At 37.2% G+C, this 24,087-nt stretch overlaps 3 protein-coding genes across 7 annotated transcripts; 1 reads left to right on the top strand and 2 right to left on the bottom strand.

Moving 5' to 3' along the window:
- Positions 1-1,703: 1,703 nt before the first annotated feature.
- folr (folate receptor) lies at positions 1,704-7,424 on the bottom strand. 3 transcript variants are annotated; one of them, XM_016241151.1, is made up of 6 exons: positions 7,347-7,424; positions 6,187-6,408; positions 5,242-5,371; positions 4,576-4,764; positions 3,443-3,578; positions 1,704-2,240 (listed from the first exon to the last, which is right to left on the bottom strand). In XM_016241151.1, the coding sequence occupies exons 2-6, from the start codon at positions 6,204-6,206 to the stop codon at positions 1,975-1,977; spliced, it is 741 nt and encodes a 246-aa protein (XP_016096637.1). In that variant the 5' UTR covers positions 6,207-6,408; positions 7,347-7,424; the 3' UTR covers positions 1,704-1,974. The 3 variants fall into 3 exon arrangements, with proteins under 3 accessions (XP_016096637.1, XP_016096635.1, XP_016096636.1); XM_016241149.1 differs by lacking the exon at positions 4,576-4,764 and adding an exon at positions 4,281-4,469; XM_016241150.1 differs by lacking the exon at positions 4,576-4,764 and adding an exon at positions 4,281-4,469 and having other exon boundaries at positions 6,187-6,401; positions 7,347-7,422.
- anapc15 (anaphase promoting complex subunit 15) lies at positions 7,411-10,174 on the top strand. The gene is made up of 5 exons (XM_016241152.1): positions 7,411-7,487; positions 8,165-8,286; positions 8,429-8,488; positions 8,562-8,699; positions 9,919-10,174. Exons 2-5 carry the CDS (start codon positions 8,167-8,169, stop codon positions 9,964-9,966), a joined length of 366 nt encoding a protein of 121 aa, XP_016096638.1. The 5' UTR covers positions 7,411-7,487; positions 8,165-8,166; the 3' UTR covers positions 9,967-10,174.
- A 2,164-nt stretch (positions 10,175-12,338) lies between these two features.
- On the bottom strand, positions 12,339-19,369 carry tomt (transmembrane O-methyltransferase). 3 transcript variants are annotated; one of them, XM_016241147.1, is made up of 4 exons: positions 17,183-17,201; positions 16,546-16,820; positions 15,437-15,633; positions 12,339-12,969 (listed from the first exon to the last, which is right to left on the bottom strand). In XM_016241147.1, exons 2-4 carry the CDS (start codon positions 16,805-16,807, stop codon positions 12,649-12,651), a joined length of 780 nt encoding a protein of 259 aa, XP_016096633.1. In that variant the 5' UTR covers positions 16,808-16,820; positions 17,183-17,201; the 3' UTR covers positions 12,339-12,648. The 3 variants fall into 3 exon arrangements, with proteins under 3 accessions (XP_016096633.1, XP_016096631.1, XP_016096632.1); XM_016241145.1 differs by lacking the exon at positions 17,183-17,201 and adding an exon at positions 16,913-16,975; XM_016241146.1 differs by lacking the exon at positions 17,183-17,201 and adding an exon at positions 19,222-19,369 and having other exon boundaries at positions 12,340-12,969.
- Between the last annotated feature and the right edge of the window lie 4,718 nt (positions 19,370-24,087).

The raw sequence follows: 24,087 nt of genomic DNA, 5'->3' as shown, positions 1-24,087 counted from the left end.
CCTCTCTCTCTCGCTCTGTCTTCCTCTTCCTCTTCCTCTTCCTCGTCCTCTGCCTCTGCCTCTTGCTCTCTCTGCCTCCATGCTTGCAAAGTTCAGTTGGCTGATCGGTGATCAGTTTTGTACGTAAGTGTTTTCAGGTGTGTGTCTAAGTGTTTTCAATCACCCAGTGTGTTTTGTATTTTGAATAGATGTGTTTTCCCAGTGGTACCCATGAGATTTCATTTATGAACGAAGTGTCTTATGTATGAAATAGTGTGTAGTGTGCAGGAGCAAGTGTGTTGCAGAACTTTCAAGACATTATTTTATACATCACTCATGGACAGTTTTATTTCTGAAACATTTTAGTTGGACACTATCTAACATGTTTTAAATGCTGCTACTTGTTTCAGAACGTTCAGAGAAGGTAACGTCAAAAGTAACGTTGCCAGAATGTTTGCAAAATGATACAATGTAAAAATCTTGATGCAAGATACAATGATACAAATTTTAAAATGTTTTTAAAATAGTTTAAACACTGGACATTTAAGTGTGTAAAAAGATCCTATGTATTTATTTATTTAGTGATAACTATTCATTTTAAGTAATATTAATTTAACTACGAGCTTTACCTTTTTGAGAATGTAGTTTTTATATTATTTTATTAGGCAATACAATAAAATAAATTGCATTTAATTTTCATTTTTAATTACAAGATAACTTAGATTTACTGTTTTATGTTGTTGTTTTTATAGTGTGATGTTTGGTGAATTATAGGCTTATTGAATTTAATTATCATAAAGATCATAATGGTGTCACACTACAGAAGGAGTTGAAGTACCAACATCAGTACTGATAAATAAATAATAGATTTGTGGTGTGGATTTTCTATCAGATCATGTCTATAAGAGAGAGAAATTACATAGAAAAAGAATCATAACTAGATTGTGTATGATGCAACTAGACCTTCTCATTATATTTGAGTGTTTTTCTGTCTGTTAAGCCGTTTGAACCGCACTTTCCTTCCTGAGAGCTGCCAAATGTGCACATCTTCTCCATGAGAAGCGTTAAATGAGTAATAATCACTGCGGTTTGGCCATCTCTGGACTGTCGCTCCTAAACCTCCTGTGTTTCACAGCGCCACCTGGCGGTTCACTGACACAACACACGAGAACAGCTGGACATGCACGGCTTTACTTGCACCCCCTTGTTTTGTTTTGTTTTGTTTTAAATGTTATTTATAAAACATTTTTGCATGTTTAATAAAATAAAATTTAAATATTTTTTTATTTACAAATAATTGCTATTTAAATATTTTATTGTATTATATATATTTTTTATTCCGTTACACAACATGCAATAATTTTATAATTAAAATAAAATGAAATAAATAATGAAATAAAAATGAAACAATTAATTATATTATTAGACAACATGCAATAATTGTGCAGCATGATATAAATTATTGTTGTTTTATTTTATTATTTTATTTTATTTGACAACATGCAATAATTGTATAAATAAAATAACTGTTTTATTTTACTTATATAATTATTGCATGTTGTTTAAAGTTCATATTTATTTTCAATAAACATTTGCATTTTGACATAATATCTATCTATCTATATATATATATATATATTCAGTTATTCATAGATTTCATGCCAGAATTAGTTCTTTGTTAATGTAGTAACCCCATGTATTGAACACCACTGTAGTCAGTGAATAATTAATAATGAATAATTATTATTAGTAGTAATTATTTTCTAATCAATAGACATCCTGGAGTAGTTCAACAAATCTACATCAATAAACAGATTATCAATATAGATTGCATATTGCATATTACTCAAAGTCACGTGGTTTAGCACATGAAAGTGGCTTATCATAAACAAACATTTTGAATTCTGCTTTGGCTTAGATACACGCACAGAAAATCAACAGTCCTGCATTGCGTTGGTCTTTAGATGTTTATTCTCAGGTGTGATTGTGATCCGGTCAGCGCAGCAGCATCACGAGCAGCACAAGCACCTGCAGGCCAGTTGCCATGGCAACCGTCTCCGGACCGCCACTCAGGTAATACTCGGCCACCTCTCTGTTGGGGTTCGGACCCGTGAACCACATCTGCATGCAGCGGCCGCTGTCTTTGGTGAGCGTGGTGTACTTGTAGGAGTTTGACCAGATCTTCTCACACATGTCCTGAGCGCTGGGGAAGATCTCCGTCCAGCGGCTGCAGTGAGAGTCTCGTGGACAGCGGTTAATGCCTGACACACAGAGAGAGAGAGAGAGAGATGTAAAGACGTAAGCATGGCTCCAGCAAACAAGAAACGTTCTCAGAACATTCTGCCAAAGTTCTGATTAAACATTCTCCCAGTAATCTTAAAGGGACGGTAAACAGTTGACGGTAGCCATTGACTTCCATAGTATTTTTTCCACACTATACAAGTCAATGGCTACCGTCAACTGTTTGGTTACCAACATTCTTCTGAATATCTTCTTTTGTGTTCAACAGAAGAAAGAAAGTCATAGAGGTTTGGAAAGACGCGAGTGAGTTAACGATGACAGAATTCTCATTTTGGGGCAAACTATCTCTTTAATAGAATGTTATCAGGTCTTTAATAATGCTCTCAAAACATTAGCACAGAAAGGTTATTTATACATAATCCATCTAACATGTTTTAAATGTTGCTACTTGTTTCAGAACGTTCAGAGAACATTCAAAAGTAACATTCCCATAATGTTTACAAAATGATACAATGTAGCGTTCCTGTAACGTTTGTATAACCAATAAAAAAACATTTACAAACCTGGACATTTTGAACGTTTTTTAGGCAACGTGCAATAATTAAATATATATACAATAAGCTAATTAGCAGAAAAAGCCTAATATTAGCTCATCGGATGATGCAGAGTTCAAAAATATAAGTAAAATCTTTCATGTAGTTTTTTTTTTCACAAAATAAGAATGAATATTTTTCTAATTCTATATATGTATCAACTTTAATGCACTTTTCAAAATAACAAAAGCAATCAAATATTTCTATCATTTAACTTATTTGCAAAGGAGTGAGAAAATATATTCAAAAACTAGTTAATATCAAAGAAATGTACATGTTTACAGAAATGTAGAGAGCATCTGTGATATCTGCGTCTGCTTGTCTGCAGTAAAAGCAGAAATCATCAGGCTCATGTTTGATTTTCTTCTGTCTCTGGATCATAAATCCTGTCATGCGTGTGAAAATGAGCTGAGAATCGATCCGAGCGTTCAGACAGGAGTCGTGTTTGTGTGTTTTTCTGCTGATTAAGGGACAATACGAGACTTCTTCACCACACAAATGATTCTCAAAAGCAAAAATGAGTTGAAATGCATCATATTTAGTGACGTGAAAGAGCAAAACAGACAGTATTTTTGGAATCAGCAGCTCAGAATGAGTACTGGATTCATTCAGATCTCATGCGGACTGACCCGAGCTCCAGTCCCAGCCCTTGTGCCAGTTCTCTTTACAGGTGAAGTCCTCCTTACAGTCCTCAAACCAGCTCTCACAGTCCTCCAGACACAGCGGCACGTCCACGATACGCTCCTTACGCCACGACTCGCTGGCCTTCAACACACCACAACAACACTGATGCTCAAACCTGCTCACCACACACACCACTAACATCTATCTGTCCAGTCATTAGTTTGAATAATTAGGAGAATGTTTCTGAAAGAAGTTTCTTTTTGCATTAATCAGACCAAAATAGCTTTTTTCTATTTCTGTTAGAATGTTATGAATTGCTGTTGAAAACAGTTGTGCTGCCGAATATTATTGTGGGGATAAAACTATTTTTATAAATTAATAGTTCATCAAAGATGCATTAAATTGATCAAAAGTGTCAGTAAAGACATTTATAATGTTACAGATGATCCCTATTTCAAATAAATGCTGCTCTTTTGAACTTTCTATTCATCTGTGAATCCTGAAAAATAAAATGTATCACCGTTTCCACAAAAATATGAATGTTTTCAACATTGATAATAATAATAATGTTTCTCGAGCAGCAGATCAGCATATTATACTGATTTCTGAAGATCATGTGACACTGAAGACTGGAGGAATGATGCTGAAAATACAGCTGCGCATCACAGAAATACATTACAGTTTAACACAGATTCACATAGAACACAGCTGTTTTACACTGTAATAATATTTGACTGTTTTTCAGTATTTTTGATCAAATAAACACAGCTCGACATTCTTTCAGAAACATTAAAATCTTAATTATTCCACAGTTTTGAGCAGTACTGTATAATGATCTCGTACCGGCTGTATCCAGGGCCCCAGGTGCGGCGAGCACTCGTAGAAACATGTGTCCTGAATGAAGTGTTCCTTACATTTGTCACTCATAGTGCCGCAGTGATTCCAGTTGAAGTTGTACAGGTATGAATTATCCTGATGAGCTTCTTCTGTGGTGTTCGCTGTGCAGCAGGCATTATCTTTCCACGGAGCACACTGAGAGACACAAACATTCAGGAAATGGTCATCCCAGATCCTTTCAGAAACATTAAAATCTTAATTATTCCACAGTTTTGAGCAGTACTGTATAATGATCTCGTACCGGCTGTATCCAGGGCCCCAGGTGCGGCGAGCACTCGTAGAAACATGTGTCCTGAATGAAGTGTTCCTTACATTTGTCACTCATAGTGCCGCAGTGATTCCAGTTGAAGTTGTACAGGTATGAATTATCCTGATGAGCTTCTTCTGTGGTGTTCGCTGTGCAGCAGGCGTTATCTTTCCACGGAGCACACTGAGAGACACAAACATTCAGGAAATGGTCATCCCAGATCAGGATGAGTTTGTCTCTTCATCAGATTTGGAGAAATGTAGCACTGCATCAGTGTCTCAGCAACGGATGCTCTGCAGTGAATGGGTGCCGTCAGAATGAGAGTCCAAACAGCTGATAAAAACATCACAATAATCCACAGCCCTCCAGTCCATCAGTTAACATCTGGAGAAGACAAAAACTGAAACTAATCCAGCATTTTTATCAGCTGTTTGGACTCTCGTTCTGAAGGCACCCATTCACTGCAGAGCATCCATTGCTGAGACACTGATGCAATGCTACATTTCTCCAAACCTGACGAAGATCAAACTCATCCTGATCTGGGATGGCCTGAGAGTGAACACATTTTCATAATGTATTGTTTTGCATTATTTGATCATTGTTGCAGTAGAGAAAAGTGTGTGTGTGTGTGTGTGTGTGTGTGTGTGTTGCGTCTTGTACCTGCTGATACAGCTGTCCCTCTGGTCTGGGCTCTGATATCTGGTGTTTTCCATCCATACACATGTTGAGTTTGTCTACAGCAGAAACACAGGACAGCAGCGCTATCAGCAACACCAGAAACAACAGCAGCCTGTGCAAAAGAACGAGAGACGAGAGACGAGAGACGAGACAGACAAATCAGTGAAGATTAGTTCAAGGTCTCAGAGCTGATGTTCTGTTCTCACAGCCTTCTGACCGCAAAAGTTACAATATACACTAATATAACCAGCAACTGAAACTGTGTGCCAAATACACGGAGTCCAAATGTCTGAGATTTTCTAAAACAAACGAATGAATAAAATAACGCTTTAGAATTTACAAAAAAAAAAAAAAATTAAATTCATGTCTGGGATTATTTTTTTATTTATGTATTTACTTATTACTTAGAAATAAATAAAAATAATTATTCAAATAAAATAATTAAGAAGTATAAATATTTTTTTGAAACAATGTAATAAATATATTAACATCCTATAAATAGTAAATAAATATTTGATTCTGTACCTAATCAAATATTAGTGCTGCAAAAATGAAACAAAACAAACACTTCTTACAATCTTCTGCTACTAATAAAACAATGAAAAATCAAATAAAGAAAAATGTTGAGGTGAAATAAATAAGTGTGTGTAATTTTTATGAGAATCCGACTGATCTGGAGATACTTGAATATTTTATAAATAGTAATTTTGCACTATTTCTATTAGACAAATCCATTTTTGTGCAGCTGTCATTAAAGCAAAAATTAGACAAAATACTAAAACGTTCTCAGAATCATCTTAATTCTCAACTTTTCATTCAAATAATGAAACTTTTTATCAGAGAAAATGCAAAACAGAAGCATAAAAACCAGTGCTCTTCTGAAGTCACCCTGTGAGGAATGAAATAAAGCAAGTTTTGTTTTCATACCTTGAAAGAGAAATGTCCATGTTGCCGGTAGAATCTGAAGTTAAAGGCAGCTAATGCTCTTTATTTTCCAGGAGGTTCAGGACTGTGTGAATGTCTCTGCTTCAGCGGATCAAAGTCTACATGAAGACTCCTGAAGAGTGATGACTCCAGTAATGAGACGCCTCCTCTGTCCTCACTGTACAGTCACTCTGACCTGCCTCGTGCCTCGTGGACTCCTGAACCCTCATAACACACCAAACACCCCAGACATTCAGCACATCTCATTTATTACAGCAGAAACACAACTGATCAGCTCAGTGGTCAAGGTTTATAGAGTGTGTCGAGTGCATCTTCAATCAGGTTTCCTTTGATCTCACACACTTTTATAAGATTTTGGTTTGTAAATCTGTTTTATAAGCTGGTTTCTGAGCGACGGTGTGAGTTTTGAGGGCTGTGTTTAGCAGGGGTGTGGACTCGAGACTTGACTCGGACTTGAGTCTCAAATTTGATGACTTGCGACTCGGACTCGACGTAATTAAAGACGACTTGAGAGCCGACTTAGACTTTGACAGCAATGACTCGAGACTTGGACTTGAGCCCTGTGACTCGGAAAGACTCGGCTTTAATTTTCATTTTTATTTGCAATAAACACCACTCTGAGACCTGTTTTCGTCAGACCTCCACTCTTTTTGTTCAGTCAGTCACATGTTTTAATTGCATGTGCATTTTATTTTATTTAAACCCTGATTAAGTTTAAAGTTAATCCATGAATGAGGTTTAAATCTGAGTTTAAAGTTACGGTGCAATACGAATTAAATCCCGGCTCAGTATGACGGGTTAAATGTAAACCTGCTTATTTTTAAACAAAGTTTGAAGTTTGGTGCAACAGAATTATTTGATAAACCTCGATTTAATCTAGATTTTAAATTAATCCTCGCAAACCATTTAGCTATAATTTGAAAAGAAAACACACACTCACTCACTCTCTCTCCCACACACACACACACACACACACACACACACACACACACACACACACACACACACACACACACACTCACACACTGACACACACTGTCTAAAGTGGGCAAGCCGCAATAATGATCGTTTAAAATATAATTTAAAGAAGTGTTTCTTTCAACAAATGAGCATTGTATGTGTAACTATAAACTAGAGCCTACTCAAGATGTCTCCCTCTTCAGCAGGCACTCGCTTTCAGTGAGCGGCGGAACTAAAGAGCGCTGGCTGGTGTTTCCGGGGGGACGCATTCAGTGCAGCACCAGCGCCGTGTGTTTAGATTTGAACTTTCTGCGCTTCTGCAGGTAAACATATGTTAATTACTCTAATTAAAATTAATCAGTCATGGTATTTAGTCATGTAAATGCATTTAAGTGACCGAACCGCGGAGTGTAATGTTCAGAGTTGTTATGATGAAGAATAACTGGAAGTATACTGTGGTGTTCTGAGAAATAGCATCAAGTTAAAATTCACATGCCATGGTATTTACATGCGTCTTAAAACTAAAACTATAGTACTACTCTGGTGTATGTCTAAACATATGGTAGTACTGCCATAGATTAACAGTGCTGAAACATGCAGAAGAATGTCATAAGACATGATGTTACTGTATTACATGTGAAAAACATGGTATTTTTAGTGATGCATGCATTTATATAATACTCCAAAAAATGTATAAGAATATCATAATGTGTTGTAAAATGCAGTATTATGCATGTGAAAAAAGCATGGTAATACCATGGTATTTTATTAGTGATGCGCTTTACGCGATTCAAATCATTGCAAAGCAGCTTCACAGAAAATGAAAGTTTCTAGATTATATTTAGGAGTAGCTTATCAGTGGAGACTATGTCAGGGTGATGTCTGTATGGAAGCAATGTACAGTAAAAATGATTTTTCTTTGAGTAATTATGTATTACTCAAAGCAATCACATCATAAAAGCGTGGCATTACCATAGAAGAGAATGTTTACTGTGTGCAGAGATGTCCACCCTGTTCCCTTCTCTGTTCCCGCGTGTGACCGAGTCTCTGTGGTTTAATCTGGACCGACCGTGTGTGGATGAAGCAGAGCTGCACCAGCAGGAGCAACAGCACCAGACCTGGGTCAGTCTGAGAGAGTGTGTGTGTGTGTGTGTGTGTGTGTGTGAGTGAGTGAGTGAGTGAGTGTGTGTGTGTGTGTGTGTGTGAGTGACAGAGTGAGTGAGTGTGTGTGTGTGTGTGTGATGATGAGGCTTTGTGTCTGCAGTTACAGAACATCGCAGAGAAGGACAATAACCTGATGCCCATCGGTCGGCCCATCTTTGAGGTGATTCCGAGACACTGAGATGTGATTCCTGTCGCTGGATGAGTGTGTAACGTATGCTTTATCTTCCTGAAAGACCTTCGATGAAGAAGAAGAGGAGGACGATGAAGACGAGGAGGACAGCGAGGAAGACTCAGAAGACGATGAAGACATGCAGGACATGGACGACATGAACATCTACAATGAGTTTCCTGATGATGGAGAAATTAATGAGGTCAAGACACACACACACACACACACACTCTCTGTCACACACACACACTCACACTCTCTCTCGCTCTCTTACACACGCTCACACTCTCTCTCTCGCTCTCTCTCTCACACACACACACACTCACACTCTCTTACACACGCTCACACTCTTTAAAAATTATTATTAAAATTGTAACTACAATTAAAGTGAAAACAGAAAATAAATTTTTGCACATGAAGTTTCAGTCCCACATTTTCCCATAAATCTGTTATAACTTAAACAGTTATTGGTAAATAATCATAATTTGCTAAAACAAAACATTTGTATGCAGATTTCATTTTATTTAATTTGTGCTTATGCACAAGGGTTATTATAGTTAACTAAAACTACAACTCAAACAATAAATAAACATTCATTGCTTCATTATATAAAGTAAACTGAAATAAAAAAATGTTAAACAAAATCCTAAAATTATCTTATCTCACCCAGTTGCAAAGGCAAAGTTTCTAATTTTTATTTAGTTTAACAAAGTACTAAAATAAGTATAACTAAAATTAGAAATATATATATATATATAGACAGAGAGATAAAAACTGACTGACAAAAACACAACAAATTTACTATAACTTAAACTAAAATTAAGATGAAAACAGAAAAATATTAAAATAAAACTAATTCAAAATATTAATAAAAAGTATAATAGTATCTCAATTATACCAAAATAACCCTGTCATGCATGTTTAATCAATGAGACCCATCGATTTTAATATTAAAGGGTCATATGATGCTGCTAAAAAGAACATTATTTTGTGTATTTGGTGTAATGAAATGTGTTTATGTGGTTTAAGGTTCAAAAAACACATTATTTCCCACATACTGTACATTATTGTTTCTCCTCTATGCCCCGCCTTTCTGAAACGCTAGATTTTTACAAAGCTCATCGGTCTGAAAAGCGAGGTGTGCTGTGATTGGCCAGCTATCCAGTGCGTTGTGATTGGCCGAATACCTCAAGCGTGTGACGGAAATGTTACGCCCCTATAAAGAATATCTCTTTGGATTTGAGACTTTAGTCTTTGCAACTTGTAAAGAGCTTGTAACACTCCAAAGAGAAAGGAACAATTGAAATCCCATCATATGACCCCTTTAAATATATAAAGATATATTTTATTAACAATTGCTTGCATAAACCAAAATCAGTTTTGATGTGAGTTGAGCTGTGAGTTTTGATTGTCACTGACAGGTCGACATGGAAGGAGCCGATCAAGACCAGGACCAGTGGATGATCTAGACCAGGTCTAGACCAGATCCATCAGTCAGGCGCTCTCAGCTGTGCGTCAGTGTGGGTTTGCTGTTGCTTTTTAAAGGCTTTGCGCATGAAGAACTACGATGGACTGGAAAGAAACGTCAGTGTGCAGCTGGACTCTCAAAACACACTCAGACACACACTCACACTCATACACACACACACACTCATACGCACACACACAGACACAGACACACACTCATACACACACACACACACTCACTCAGACACACACTCACACTCATATACACACACACTCATACGCACACACACAGACACAGACACACACTCACACTCATACACACACACACTCATACGCACACACACAGACACGGACATACACTCACACACACAGACACACACTCATACACACACTCATACACACACACACTCATACGCACACTCACAGACACACACTCATACACACACACACACACTCACTCAGACACACATTCACACTCATACACACACACACTCATACACACACATTCACACACACACAGACTCACACTCACACACACAGACACACACTCATTCACACACACACAGATCACGAGACATTGAATGTTCAGTGTTACTGTGTTTCTGATAAAGGCAGCACTTGTCGCAACATGAACTTTTGTCACTTTTTAACGGCTGATCGTGTTACTGAGTTACTCGCTGTTTCTGCATGTCATCAAACATCTACTTTACAGCCCCGACTCACCATATCACCACCGACGGCTGTTAATCAAGTGTGTTCATGAACCTTTGACTGAACTGAGAGATTAGGAACAGCTTTGAGCTGTTTGTATCGTAATACTTCTTTGCGGTTGTAAATAAATTTGTAGTCAATTATTCATCTTGTATTATTTGTCAATTTTCTGTCCCTTTTGAATAGAATCAGTTGTTTATTTAAATCATTCAAGACGTGAAGGCTCGTTTCCTCCGCATCATGACAAGTGAAAGAGATTATCAAAAAGTGACAAATGTAGATGTGGGCGTGGCTCTCAAGTCTATGCAGATGAGCGTGTGTTTGTAGGGGCGGAGCTTAAGAAGAATTCAACATTATGTCAAACAATTAAAAAACATAAAACATGCAGGGTTGAATTGTTCACAATAAGATCTATAAGATGCATTCAGAGACTAGATGGGGTCATTTTCATTTAATGCAATCTTTAACAAATTAAAAGAACATTTACCGACTTTAGTCTGAATGAATGCCATATTTTATCTAACATGAATCAACTTTATTTTTAAAACTCTGTTAAAAAACATTTATTATCTCTGGTTGCCTATGTATTATATATATATATATATATTAGTGCTGTCAAACGATTAATCGCATCCAAAATAAGTTTTTGTTTGCATAATATATGTGTACTGTGTATATTTATTATGTATATATAAATACACACACACATACAGTATATATTTTGAGAATATTTACATGTCTATATTCATATAATTTATATTTTTAAAAATATATTTAATATATAAACATAACATATTCTTCTGAAAAATATTCATGCATGTGTGTGTGTATTTATATATACAGTACATAATAAATATAGCCATCTGTGTCCCTGCAGCACAAAAGCAGTGTTGAGTCGCTGGGGGATATTTGTAGCAATAGCCAACAATACATTGTATGGGTCACAATTATACATTTCTCTTTTATGACAAAAATCATTAGGATATTAAGTAAAGATCATGTTCCATGAAGATATTTTGTAAATCTCCTACCATAAATATATCAAAACTTAATGTTTGATTAGTAATATGCATTGCTAAGAACTTCATTTGAACAACTTTAAAGATGATTTTCTCAATATTTAGATTTTTTTGCACCCTCTGTATCTCGGCCAAATATTGTCCTATCCTAACAAACCATACATCAATGGAAAGATTATTTTTTCAGCTTAATCTCAATTTCGAAAAATTGACCCTTATGACTGATTTCGTGGTCCAGGGTCACATATATTATGTAAACAAAAACGTTTATTTTGGATGCGATTAATTGTTTGACAGCACTAATATATATTTTTTTTCTGAAATGAACTGCAATTTATATATTCATGTAACCATAAATATCTTTATATATTTACATATATATCATCTGGTATATTAAACGTTATATTAAATTTTGTTTCCTAAAGAAAGAAAGATGAATGAAAAGAAGTTGTGAGGGATAAAAGTACTTATTACTTATGTTTTCATTTTTACCAAAGTTTTTTGTCCAGTGAATATTTATTTCTGAAAATATTTTACGTTACTAAGTTTTCACCAGAAGGTCCAGTTATTACATTTTAATAAAACATGAGGTTAAAAAAAAAAAAATGCACAGATGAATTGTCCATAATAAAATTAGTAAGATGAATTTTTTTTATTTCATGCCAACTTTAATTACCTGTTGATCTCACAAATCCACAAACTTAAGTGTTCCATGTCTTTCCTGCAGATCAAACAGTAAATCTTGTCACTAGCAACGCCAAGGTCATGGGTTCGATTCCCAGGGAAAGCAAGGAACGATCAGATGTTAACGTGTGCGTTGAATGCAACGCAGGTCACTTTGGATAAATGCATAAATGTTGCTCATCACCTGATGATTGATGTTAGTGAACGAGCATCAAATAAGCTGTGACACGAACTGTTCAGAGCGTCACGTTAACATCCTGTAAGCGTGTTTTACTTGATCCCGAGGAAGGTGAGCTCGGCCATGCCGTCACGGATGCCGCGGATGTACTCCAGCATGGCGCGGTGAACTCTGACCTCGTACAGGCCCGAGCGGCGCGCGTGTCGCAGGAAGTTGGGCGCTCCGGGGAAGATGACGTTATCGGCCAGAATGATGGAGCCCTCACCCAGCAGACCGCTGCCCTCCAGCAGCTGCAGGTCCGGCAGGTAACAGCGCTTCCAGTGATCCATGAAGACCAGATCCAGACGCTCCACGCCGAAATCCTCACGTAGACGCGGGATCACCTCATCCGACGGACGCACGATCAGCTCCACCTGAGGAACAGATCAAACCGCTCAGACCAACACAGTGTTGGGGAAAGTGACTCTTAAAAGTAATGCATTACAATATTGCGTTACTTCCTAAAAAAGTAACTAATTACGTTCCTTAGTTACTTTTTATGGAAAGGAAAGCATTACAATATTGCTGTAACGGGGCTGACGAGACGTGAGACGTGCAGATCCATGTGCAAGCTTTATTTAAAGCAGAGAGGTCAGAAACACAGGCAGGGTCGAACAATGGCAAACAGGTATATGGCGGGCAAGACACAAGAGTAATCCTAGGGCTAGCGAAGGTCAACGATCAGTGAACAGAATCAAAAGGACGAGACTAGAGGGATAAATCCAGGAACACAGGAAAAGGTCCAGGCATGGGCAAACAGAGTCCAAATGGCAAAACGACAGGGCAATCCAAAAACAAAGGCAGCGATATATACACGGGAAAACAGGCAAGACTCGACTAAACTAGGAACTATGAAAAAGACAAAACTAAGACAATAAACAGGCTCCTTATAGCAGCTAACACTAGGAGAGTGGAAAACGCAGAACAATACTAGAGACCAAACAGGACATAAACATGGAATGGCTTGGTAAAGTAGCTAAGACTTGGAGAGTGAAAAACGCTAGACAATACTCGGCAGTGAGAGAGAGGAAGTCCATGGCTAATGTAGCATGTCTGATTGGATTCAGCTGTGTGTGATCAGTGCATTCAGCTGTGTGCGTGTAATCAGTGCAATGGTTGATGGGAAATGCAGTCCAGGGTGATGTGTAACAGTCTGTGTGGTGTGAGAGTCAATGTAATGGGAGAAGAGTGACCTCTGATGGCAAATAGACGGAAGTTCATGGACCGGATTCGTGAAAATTGCATTACTTCCTAAAAAAGTAACTAATTACGTTCCTTAGTTACTTTTTATGGAAAGGAAAGCATTACGTTACTGTTACTGTTGGGGGTAAAGCATTACAAGTAATGCAAGTTATGTAATCAGATTGCTTTTTTCAAGTAACTAGTAAAGTAATGCATTACTTTTTAATTTACAAGAAAATATCTGAGTTACTTTTTCAAATAAGTAACGCCAGTTACCTTGTTTACCATGTATTGATTGAAAGCTCTCCTGTGCCCATGTCGAGAGAAATCAGGAGTAAGATGTTATTTTAGCTCTAGAATAAATGTGAACATGCATTAATTCATCTCACTCACAAAAAACAGATTCAGTATTCCTCAAAATGATTAAAAACTGAAATGCAACTCAGAATATGACACAAACCTGCAATAAGTAAATATGTTAAATAATACAAATAACCTTTTATGTATTTAATCCCATTTTATGCTACTGACCTTCGATGATCCAATTCAACCATAAGCAAAAATTACTCAAGATAAACTAAAATTTGTTCTTCGTTTTTTATTGCTGAAGAGTGTTGAACTTTCTTCTTCTGCGTTCTTCTGTACAGACGTGAATTTACTTTTCCTTCAGCCTGAGGCTTTTGGTGTGAAAGGGTTTTATATTTTTATATTTGCCAAAAATATAACTTTTTATATTAAAAGCAAACAAGCAAGCCCTGCACAGATTAAAAAAGTAACTAAGTAACGTAATTAGTTACTTTTTAGGGAGTAACACAATATTGTAATGCATTACTTTTAAAAGTAACTTTCCCCAACACTGGTTACTTTTGAGTTACTTTTTAAATCTGGGCAGGGCTTGCTTGTTTGTTTTTAACATAAAAACAACACTATTTAGACACTATTTAGCAATAACAAAAATGAAACAAATGTGTCATTTTTGTTTCATTAGTATGGTTGAATTGGATTATGTAAGGTCAGTAGTTAAATACATAAATGGTATTTGTCTTATTTAACATATTTAATTATTGCAGGTTTGTATAATATTCTGAGTTTGCATTTGACTGTTTTTATTGATTTTGAGGAACACTGAATGTGTTTGTGTGCAGTGAGATGAGTAAACATGTGATATTTAGTCTAGAACTGCAGTAAGATCATGTTCACACACAACGCTCTGCACTGACTCCTGATTTCTGTCACCATGGCAACACCAGAGCTGTCACTCAACACATGGAAACAAAGTAACTGGCGTTACTTATTTGAAAAAGTAACTTAGAAATAAATATCTCCTTCTAAATTAAAAAGTAATGCGTTACTTTACTAGCTACTTTAAAAAAGCAATCTGATTCGGTAACTTGTGTTACTTGTAATGCGTTACCCCCAACACTGCTGCTGAATGTAGGTATTTGATTAGAATAACACAAAACACATGCTTTATTTCAGTCCCTTCTTGTAACTGGATGGAATGACCTGCCCAACTCAATCCCAGCAGCTGAGTCCTTAGTCATCTTCAAGAATCAGCTAAAAACACATCTCACATGCTTCTATTGTCATCATTTGTAAGTCTCTTTGGATAAAAACGTCTGCTAAATGACTAAATGTAAATGTGTCTCATGAACTCACCATGTCCTCATCAAAACCTGCCAGCCGGATGATTTTCTCAGCCACCTGAGCATTTCTCTCGTCCATCTCGACGGAGTAAATGCGGGCGCCGATGGGCAGCGAGCGGGCGATGCGGACCGTGCTGTAGCCGCAGTGAGTGCCCAGTTCCAGCACCGTGATGGGACAGTGTTCCTGCAGCAGCCGGTCCAGAATCTTACCTGTGTGACAGCCAATGATGTTTCATCTAAGAATGGCCCCATTTACTTTCTTAATTCATGTTTATGTACTTATTTATGTTTTTAAAAGACACTTAATATCCAGGAATATTATTTATTTTACTGCACTGACACTATCGGATGAGTCACCTTTTTACAATACAGATTGTGTCGAAGCAGCTTCACAGAGATAAACAGGAAATATCAGAACTAAGTAAAAGAAAAAACTCATTAAGTAATTTCTGCTGTGTGCTGTTGGAAAATATCTGAACCTGTTGATGCTTTATTTGTTGTTAATTTAGCCACTGTATCAAATAAACACCTAGGGTTGTGTTTGTTTTCTAAAAAGAGTGCAAAAGTAAGCATATCTTACTTACCTTACAGCATTTACATATTATTGCTCTTTTGTTGGTTTTGATTGCTTCTATTTTCCTCGTTTGTAAGTCACTTTGGATAAAAGCATCTGCTAAATGCCTAAATGTAAATGTATATCTAGCAGTTTTAGATTAGAGTAGATTACTTTCTGTAGGTTGAAATACTATCCTTCCATGCAATGCAAAATACCTCTGGTTTTGATTTTTATTTGTTTTAGCTTATTTTAAATGGTTGTTTTGTCTTATATTCTTATAAGTCATCTTGTGGGCCCCTGGTTGAGAATCACTGTTTTAAACCTCTCTAATAATTTCCAATGGTTAGGACACAGTCAAATACCATCTATATTTACATTTAGAAGATGCTCTTATTCAGATGCTTCACATGCTAGAGTTTTGGGGTCAAAGATGCAAGTCACAAATTTACCTGCTAGAACCTGCTTTAGTCTCCTCTAAACTATTAAGCACTTAGACCTAATACAAAGCGAGTCCACCTGAACCCATGATGACGACAGATGTGTCAATGTGTGAGTGTGTTTATGACCTTTCTTGGGTCCGATGTTGCTGATGAACTCCACTTTGCTGCACCAGTGGTCAAATGTGTCTAGGATGCTCTGGGCATCTCCGGGTGTGGCGTGGGTCAGGATGTACTGGAACGCCCGCTCCTCTCGGCTGAGGCCCGTCAGACAGTCCCGCACCCAGCGGATCAGAACAGCACGATACAGCAGCACGAAATAATATCGGTAACGGATAATCATCGTGAGCAAGAGCGGAAGAAAAGCCAAAGCGATCGCAGGAGAAACCATCTTCAGCTCCGACCTGAGAACACAGAGACACTTGAGACAGTACAAAACCACCCAGCACACCCTAGCAACCGCATAGCAACAACACATTAAAATCACTCAGAACACCTTAGCAACTGCACAAAAACCACATAGCCAGGGTCAGATTTATGCATAGGCATGCACTGCCAAAAACGGTTTATCTTAGTTTTTTGTCTTGTTTCTAGTCAAAATATCAAAACATGTAAATGCATTCACTAGATAAGCAAAATGACATAAGATATTTAGTCTTGTTTCCAGGGGAAAAAAACTAAATTATGTGCATTTTGCTTAAAAAAATTAATATTATCTGCCAGTGGTGTAAGTAAAATATTCTCAAAACAAGATTATTTTACTTACCCCACTGGCAGATATATAATTTGACTTATTTTAAGCAAAATGCTGTTTCCCCTGGAAACAAGATTAAATATCTTACATCAGTGTGCTTATCTAGTAAATGCATCTTAATTTAAGAATTGTTTAATATTTTGACTAGAAACAAGACAACAGCACAACTCTAATTTGATGTAGATTATCCATTGCTCTACATATACACACATTGTGGCTTTTTGTGTGTGTGTGTGTGTGTGTGTTTGGGATCTGTGTGTGTCCTGATTGATCATGTGATCGCTTTAATTATCATGGTGTGTGTGTGTGTGTGTGTGTGTGTGTGTGTGTGTGTTTGGGATCTGTGTGGGTCCTGATTGATCATGTGATCGCTTTAATTATCATGTGATTCCTCAAATTAAGATGGCTTCTAGTTCTAGCACTGTTAGCTTGGCATTGAAAATGGTCAACATGTGACCGAAACGTTTGCCTTGATTCTTTCAGTAAATTGCTTATATTGTTCTCATCTCGCTTGTGATGCTTTGATGTTTGAGTGTGCGGACTTTTTTCAAGCTCATTACTAGCTCTAAAATAATGTTTTTTAATCAGCAATGGGATTCTGCGATAGAGAACACTGACAATTTTCATATGGATTGAGATGAATTTTGTTGGCTGTTTTGGGGCAGTAATAATATATATTAATAGGGGTGGGGGCAAAGAATGATTTTGCATATGTCACAATAAGAGGTAAATCCGGCCCTGCACATAGCAACACATTAACCCTTCTGTGGTCTTCCGTCACTTCTGACTGGAGAATTTTACGTTCTAGATTTTTTAAAATCACAGCTTCATCAGAATGGTACAAAACTTGGTGACTTTTATGGCACTTAGAATGTGAACACCGGAAAAAACAATTAAAGGCATGATTCGAACAGATTGGACAAAATGAAATGGACAAAACTGAACAATTCAGAAAATGTGTTGCCCACAATACTGAAAAAAAGATCAAGGCAGTGAAGGGATGACACTATAAAACATCAAGAGTGTGATATAGACACATCCAATCACACACACACACACCTATGAACCACTGTGTCTGTAACTTAACTTAACATAATTTTTTCCTTTATAACTTTACTGTTTGATCATTATTGTATGCTTCCTGTTATTTTAGCTTGTTCATATTTGCTGTTTCCTTTTAATTACCGTTCCTTCATTTTGTTACTTTTCAGTTACATTTTAGAATAAATGTTTTGATGTTCATTGAAAAATGTTTAAAAAGTATTACGATTGAATGAATTGCATTACTTATTAAATTCTGAATTAAAAATGGGTAACAAAAATGCTTCCTTGCATTCTCTTTAATTCATCTATTATGCTATTTCACTTTTTCAACTTTAGCTAGTCTGTAATGTTGCTGTTTGAGCATAAAAAGATCTGCAAAGCTACAAAGCTCAAAGTCCAATTCAAAAGGAGATATATTATTTATCTGTAAGATATTAATTTCATAGGGTAAACAGCTTCAGTGGTTTTAATGGGAGTTTTTGAGAGTGCTTGAACTAGACTGTCAGTGAAAATGTTCTTTGATAATGTAAATGTTCTTTTCTCTTTTTCTGTGCAATGAAAGAGTTATGATTAGTAGCCTGACTGTAAGATTCACAAATAAAGACCGCAGAAGGGTTAAAACACCCAGAACACCCTGGACAATACATAGCAACACTAAAAATATGAATAACCCCATAGCAACACACTAAAAACACTCAGAACACTTTAGCAACTGCATTGTAACATTCTCAAAGCAGAAAAAGCAAAAACACTCACTGCTAGAGGTTCAGTGCATCACTATCAGCACTAGTGAGGACTTACCTAACAGACATTACTCTATAGCAAATACTTCAGTTCCAGCACACATAAATAATTCAGATGCCTGCTCTGTGATGTGACAGAACACGTTCACCTGCCAGAGACGTAACTGAAGACACGAGCCCAACCCTGAGCTGATCTCAGATCAGTTTCATTCCAACAAACACCAGCACACAGACATCTGATGATAATGAAATAAATGACTTTACCAGATCCGCAGCTCTCTTGAGCCACAGGAGACACTCTGAGGACGACGGTGTTCAGAAGAGAGACAGACGGAACGCAACAGGTGCGCAGACACACGCTCATGCAGCAGCCAATCAGATCCCCCCGTCTGAATAATGGATGGAGCAGGCCTCCTCTTACACCTGCGTCTCACCTGGAGCGTCACCTGACCGTCTGACCTGAGCGCAGAAATAACACTGGGTATTTAGAGGAAAACTGAGCATATGGAATGAAAGCCAACAAAACTATTCTTTAATTACAAAATAAGCATATTGGGTTTTAGTACAGTCATCACAAAGTCAATATAAAAATCAGTAAAAAACAGATGTTTTTGTAAAGGTGTAATGTTTAAATGCAAGTACCTACGTACTCTCGATAGATTAAAAAGGTAATGCAATATCTGAAATTATGAACAAATAAGGCATCAGTGCAGAGATTTTACACAATTTGGCAACGATTCTTGGCATCTTTTGGAAAAGTGAAAAATAGAGAATACAACCCCAAAATATATATGACCTGTTCAACTTATTTTTTTTGTGTGTATTTATATATATATACACACACACACACACACACACACACACACACACACACACTACCAGTCAAAAGTTTTTGAACAGTAAGATTTGTAATGTTTTTTAAAGAAGTGTCTTGCAGCCTTGATGAGCAGAAGAGATGTCTTTAAAAAACATTACAAGTCTTACTGATCCCAAACTTTTGACCGGTAGTGTATACATGTATTTATATATATATACACACACACACACACACACACACACACACACACACACACTACCAGTCAAAAGTTTTTGAACAGTAAGATTTGTAATGTTTTTTAAAGAAGTGTCTTCTGCTCACCAAGCCTACATTTATTTGATCCAAAGTACAGCAAAAAAAAAAGAAAAAGAAAATGTAAAAATATTTTTACTATTCAAAATAACTTTTCTATTTGAATATATTTTAAAATGTGATTTATTCCTGCTATTTCAATACTGAATTTTCAGCATCATTACTCCAGTCTCATGATCCTTTAGAAATAGGTAAAATTTTTCAGGTTTCTTTGATGAATAGAAAGTTCAGAAGAACAAATGTCTTTATCAATTTTTTTTTTTTGCAATTTAAAGCATCCTTGCTAAATAAAAGTATTAATTTCCATAATCCCCCCCCTCCCCAAATATTATTCTGACTCCAAGCTTTTGAATGATACAGTGTATAATGTTACAAAAGCTTTTTATTTCAGATAAATGCTGATCTTTGGATCTTTCTATACATCAAAGAATCCTGAAGAAAAAGTACTCAACTGTGTTCAACATTGATAATAATCAGAAATGTTTCTCGAGCAGCAGATCAGCATATTATACTGATTTCTGAAGATCATGTGACACTGAAGACTGGAGGAATGATGCTGAAAATACAGCTGCGCATCACAGAAATACATTACAGTTTAACACAGATTCACACAGAAAGTTATTTTAAGTAGTAAAAATATTTCACTCTATATCTGCTTTTGCTGTATTTTGGATAATAAATGCAGGCTTGGTGAGCAGAAGAGACTTCTTTAAAAAATATTAAAATCTTACTCTTTAAAAACTTTTGACTGGTAGTGTATATATGTGTATATATATATATTTTTTTTTTTTATGTATTATTTCCATTTTATCATAAATGTACAGTAGCATTGATTTGTATCAAAGTTGAGGGGTTGGTTGAGGATGGGATAATGGTTGAGTGGGTAATTAATATTTTTCCTTTAATAAGCAAAAATCATATAAAAATTTCCCCAAAAAACGTAGAAAAACAGCCAATTTTGAAGATGCCGTGTTTTTGCAATCCGTTTGTTTATTAATCGTGTCTCAGTAGTCTTGTTTCAGCAGCATCCTGATGAACTTTTTCAGCTGTTTCTCATCACGGACCACTTGAGGAGTCTCCTGAGGAGCATGCGTCCGTTCTGCATGTGACCCAGAGCGATGTAGGAGCCCTCCAGCGAGGGACAGGAGCATCCATGAGGCGGAGAACCCGACTGCGACCCAGAGGAACCACACACACGTCTGTCCCGAGCCCAGCCCAGGAGCCGATCCGAGTCTGAACCTGGAGAACAAGAGGGCAAAGGAACAGAAATGAACTCTTTCCCTGCCGGCATTTTTGAAAAAAGTTTTGCTGATTTTCACTCAAATTTCATGGCCCCCAGAATATTTTGTTGTAGGAATATCTGAACATGCAATACATTCAAACTAAATCAGACCCTCTACTTTCAAACCCAAAAAATCAGTTCTATTCTAGCTTCAAGCATTGTTTTTTTATCAACACTTGAATGTAGGTAGGGTTAATAAAAAAAGCAACATTTTGAGCAAAAAGCCGAGAAAAGTTTTAGTTGCGAAAAAAAAAAATCTTAAAAGCAATGTTTCTAAAATGTTCTGGAAACGTAGTTTTAGTTGGGAAAATAAAAACTAGGGGGCAAAACATTTCTAAAACATTTTGGGAATGTACTTCAGTTTTAGTTGGGAAAATAACTTAAAATGTTCTGGGAACTGTTTCTAAAATGTTATAAGAAGTGATTCCCAAAGAAATAATCAAATGGAAACCATAAACCAATGTTTGAGGAACATTTCATGTTTGCCAGCATAATGGAAACATAATAAAATCCCCAATCAATACAACATTTATATAGTCCATCTAATCTACTACAAGTCGGCGAAATAAACTTTTAGCAGATGAAAAACGTTTAAATTGTAGTAGGAACCACACACACGTCTGTCCCGAGCCCAGCCCAGGAGCCGATCCGAGTCTGAACCTGGAGAACAAGAGGGCAAAGGAACAGAAATGAACTCTTTCCCTGCCGGCATTTTTGAAAAAAGTTTTGCTGATTTTCACTCAAATTTCATGGCCCCCAGAATATTTTCTTGTAGGAATATCTGAACATGCAATACATTCAAACTAAATCAGACCCTCTACTTTCAAACCCAAAAAATCAGTTCTATTCTAGCTTCAAGCATTGTCTTTTTATCAACACTTGAATGTAGGTAGGTTTCATAAAAAAAGCAACATTTTGAGCAAAAAGCCGAGAAAAGTTTTAGTTGCGAAAAAAAAAAATCTTAAAAGCAATGTTTCTAAAATGTTCTGGAAACTTAGTTTTAGTTGGGAAAATAAAAACTAGGGGGCAAAACATTTCTAAAACATTTTGGGAATGTACTTCAGTTTTAGCTGGAAAAAACAACATTTCTAATACTTTCTAGGAATATACTTTAGTGTTAGTTGGGAAAATAACTTAAAATGTTCTGGGAACTGTTTCTAAAATGTTATAAGAAGTGATTCCCAAAGAAATAATCAAATGGAAACCATAAACCAATGTTTGAGGAACATTTCATGTTTGCCAGCATAATGGAAACATAATAAAGTCCCCAATCAATACAACATTTATATAGTCCATCTAATCTACTACAAGTCGGCGAAATAAACTTTTAGCAGATGAAAAACGTTTAAATTGTAGTCTTTCTCTTTTAGAAAACCCAAAATATTGACGACTCATTTTGCAGTATAATCATGAAGAAAAAAAATCAATAAATACAACTGAATCTGGGAAACACAATGACACAGAAACCCAGAAAAATCCTCACTGTGGCCACTAGATGGACACATTGACAGACAGACAGACTCACAGACAGATGGACAGACAGACAGACTCACAGACAGATGGACAGACAGACAGGCTCATAGACAGACAGACGGACAGAAGGACAGACAGACAGGCTCATAGACAGACGGACAGAAGGACAGACAGACAGACAGACTCACAGACAGATGGACAGACAGAAGGACAGACAGACAGACTGACAGAAGGACAGACAGACAGACAGATAGACGGACAGAAGGACAGACAAGCTCATAGACAGACAGACGGACAGAAGGACAAACAGACAGACAGGCTCATAGACAGACAGACAGACAGACAGACTCACAGACAGATGGACAGAGAGACGGACAGACAGACAGACTCACAGACAGATGGACAGACAGACAGACAGACAAGCTAATAGACAAGACAGACGGACAGAAGGACAGACAGACAGACTCACAGACAGACAGGCAGGCTCATAGACAGACAGATAGACAGAAAGACAGACAGACAGACACACAGACAGATAGACAGACAGACAGAAGGACAGACAGACAGACAGACTCGCAGACAGACAGGCAGGCTCATAGACAGACAGATAGACAGAAAGACAGACAGACAGACACACAGACAGATAGACAGACAGACAGAAGGACAGACAGACAGACAGACTCGCAGACAGACAGGCAGGCTCATAGACAGACAGATAGACAGAAAGACAGACAGACAGACACACAGACAGATAGACAGACAGACAGAAGGACAGACAGACAGACAGACTCGCAGACAGACAGGCAGGCTCATAGACAGACAGATAGACAGAAAGACAGACAGACAGACACACAGACAGATAGACAGACAGACAGAAGGACAGACAGACAGACAGACTCGCAGACAGACAGGCAGGCTCATAGACAGACAGATAGACAGAAAGACAGACAGACAGACACACAGACAGATAGACAGACAGACAGAAGGACAGACAGACAGACAGACTCGCAGACAGACAGGCAGGCTCATAGACAGACAGATAGACAGAAAGACAGACAGACAGACACACAGACAGATAGACAGACAGACAGACAGACAGACTCACAGACAGATGGACAGACAGACAGAAGGACAGACAGACAGACAGACTCGCAGACAGACAGGCAGGCTCATAGACAGACAGATGGACAGAAGGACAGACAGACAGACAGACTCCCAGAACGATGGACAGACAGACAAACACACA

This window comes from Sinocyclocheilus grahami, unplaced genomic scaffold (assembly GCF_001515645.1).
Source record: "Sinocyclocheilus grahami isolate Dianchi unplaced genomic scaffold, SAMN03320097.WGS_v1.1 scaffold613.1, whole genome shotgun sequence".
NCBI classification, from domain to species: Eukaryota; Metazoa; Chordata; class Actinopteri; order Cypriniformes; family Cyprinidae; genus Sinocyclocheilus; species Sinocyclocheilus grahami.
The sequence above is the reverse complement of the archived record's forward strand: the minus strand, read 5'-3'. Positions and strand labels throughout refer to the sequence as shown.

Coding starts and splice junctions, on each gene's coding strand:
- folr (XM_016241151.1), bottom strand. CDS start 6,206: ATGGACATTTCTCTTTCAAG. Junction 5,372..6,186: donor ATGGACATTTCTCTTTCAAG/GTATGAAAACAA, acceptor TCTTTTGCACAG/GCTGCTGTTGTTTCTGGTGT. Junction 3,579..4,575: donor TGGGGCCCTGGATACAGCCG/GTACGAGATCAT, acceptor GGTGTGTTGAAG/GCCAGCGAGTCGTGGCGTAA.
- anapc15 (XM_016241152.1), top strand. CDS start 8,167: ATGTCCACCCTGTTCCCTTCTCTGTTCCCGCGTGTGACCGAGTCTCTG. Junction 8,287..8,428: donor AGCAACAGCACCAGACCTGG/GTCAGTCTGAGA, acceptor TTGTGTCTGCAG/TTACAGAACATCGCAGAGAA. Junction 8,489..8,561: donor TCGGTCGGCCCATCTTTGAG/GTGATTCCGAGA, acceptor TCTTCCTGAAAG/ACCTTCGATGAAGAAGAAGA.
- tomt (XM_016241145.1), bottom strand. CDS start 16,965: ATGCCTATGCATAAATCTGACCCTGGCTATGTGGTTTTTGTGCAGTTG. Junction 15,634..16,545: donor CAACATCGGACCCAAGAAAG/GTCATAAACACA, acceptor GCTGTCACACAG/GTAAGATTCTGGACCGGCTG. Junction 12,970..15,436: donor CAGGTTTTGATGAGGACATG/GTGAGTTCATGA, acceptor TCTGTTCCTCAG/GTGGAGCTGATCGTGCGTCC.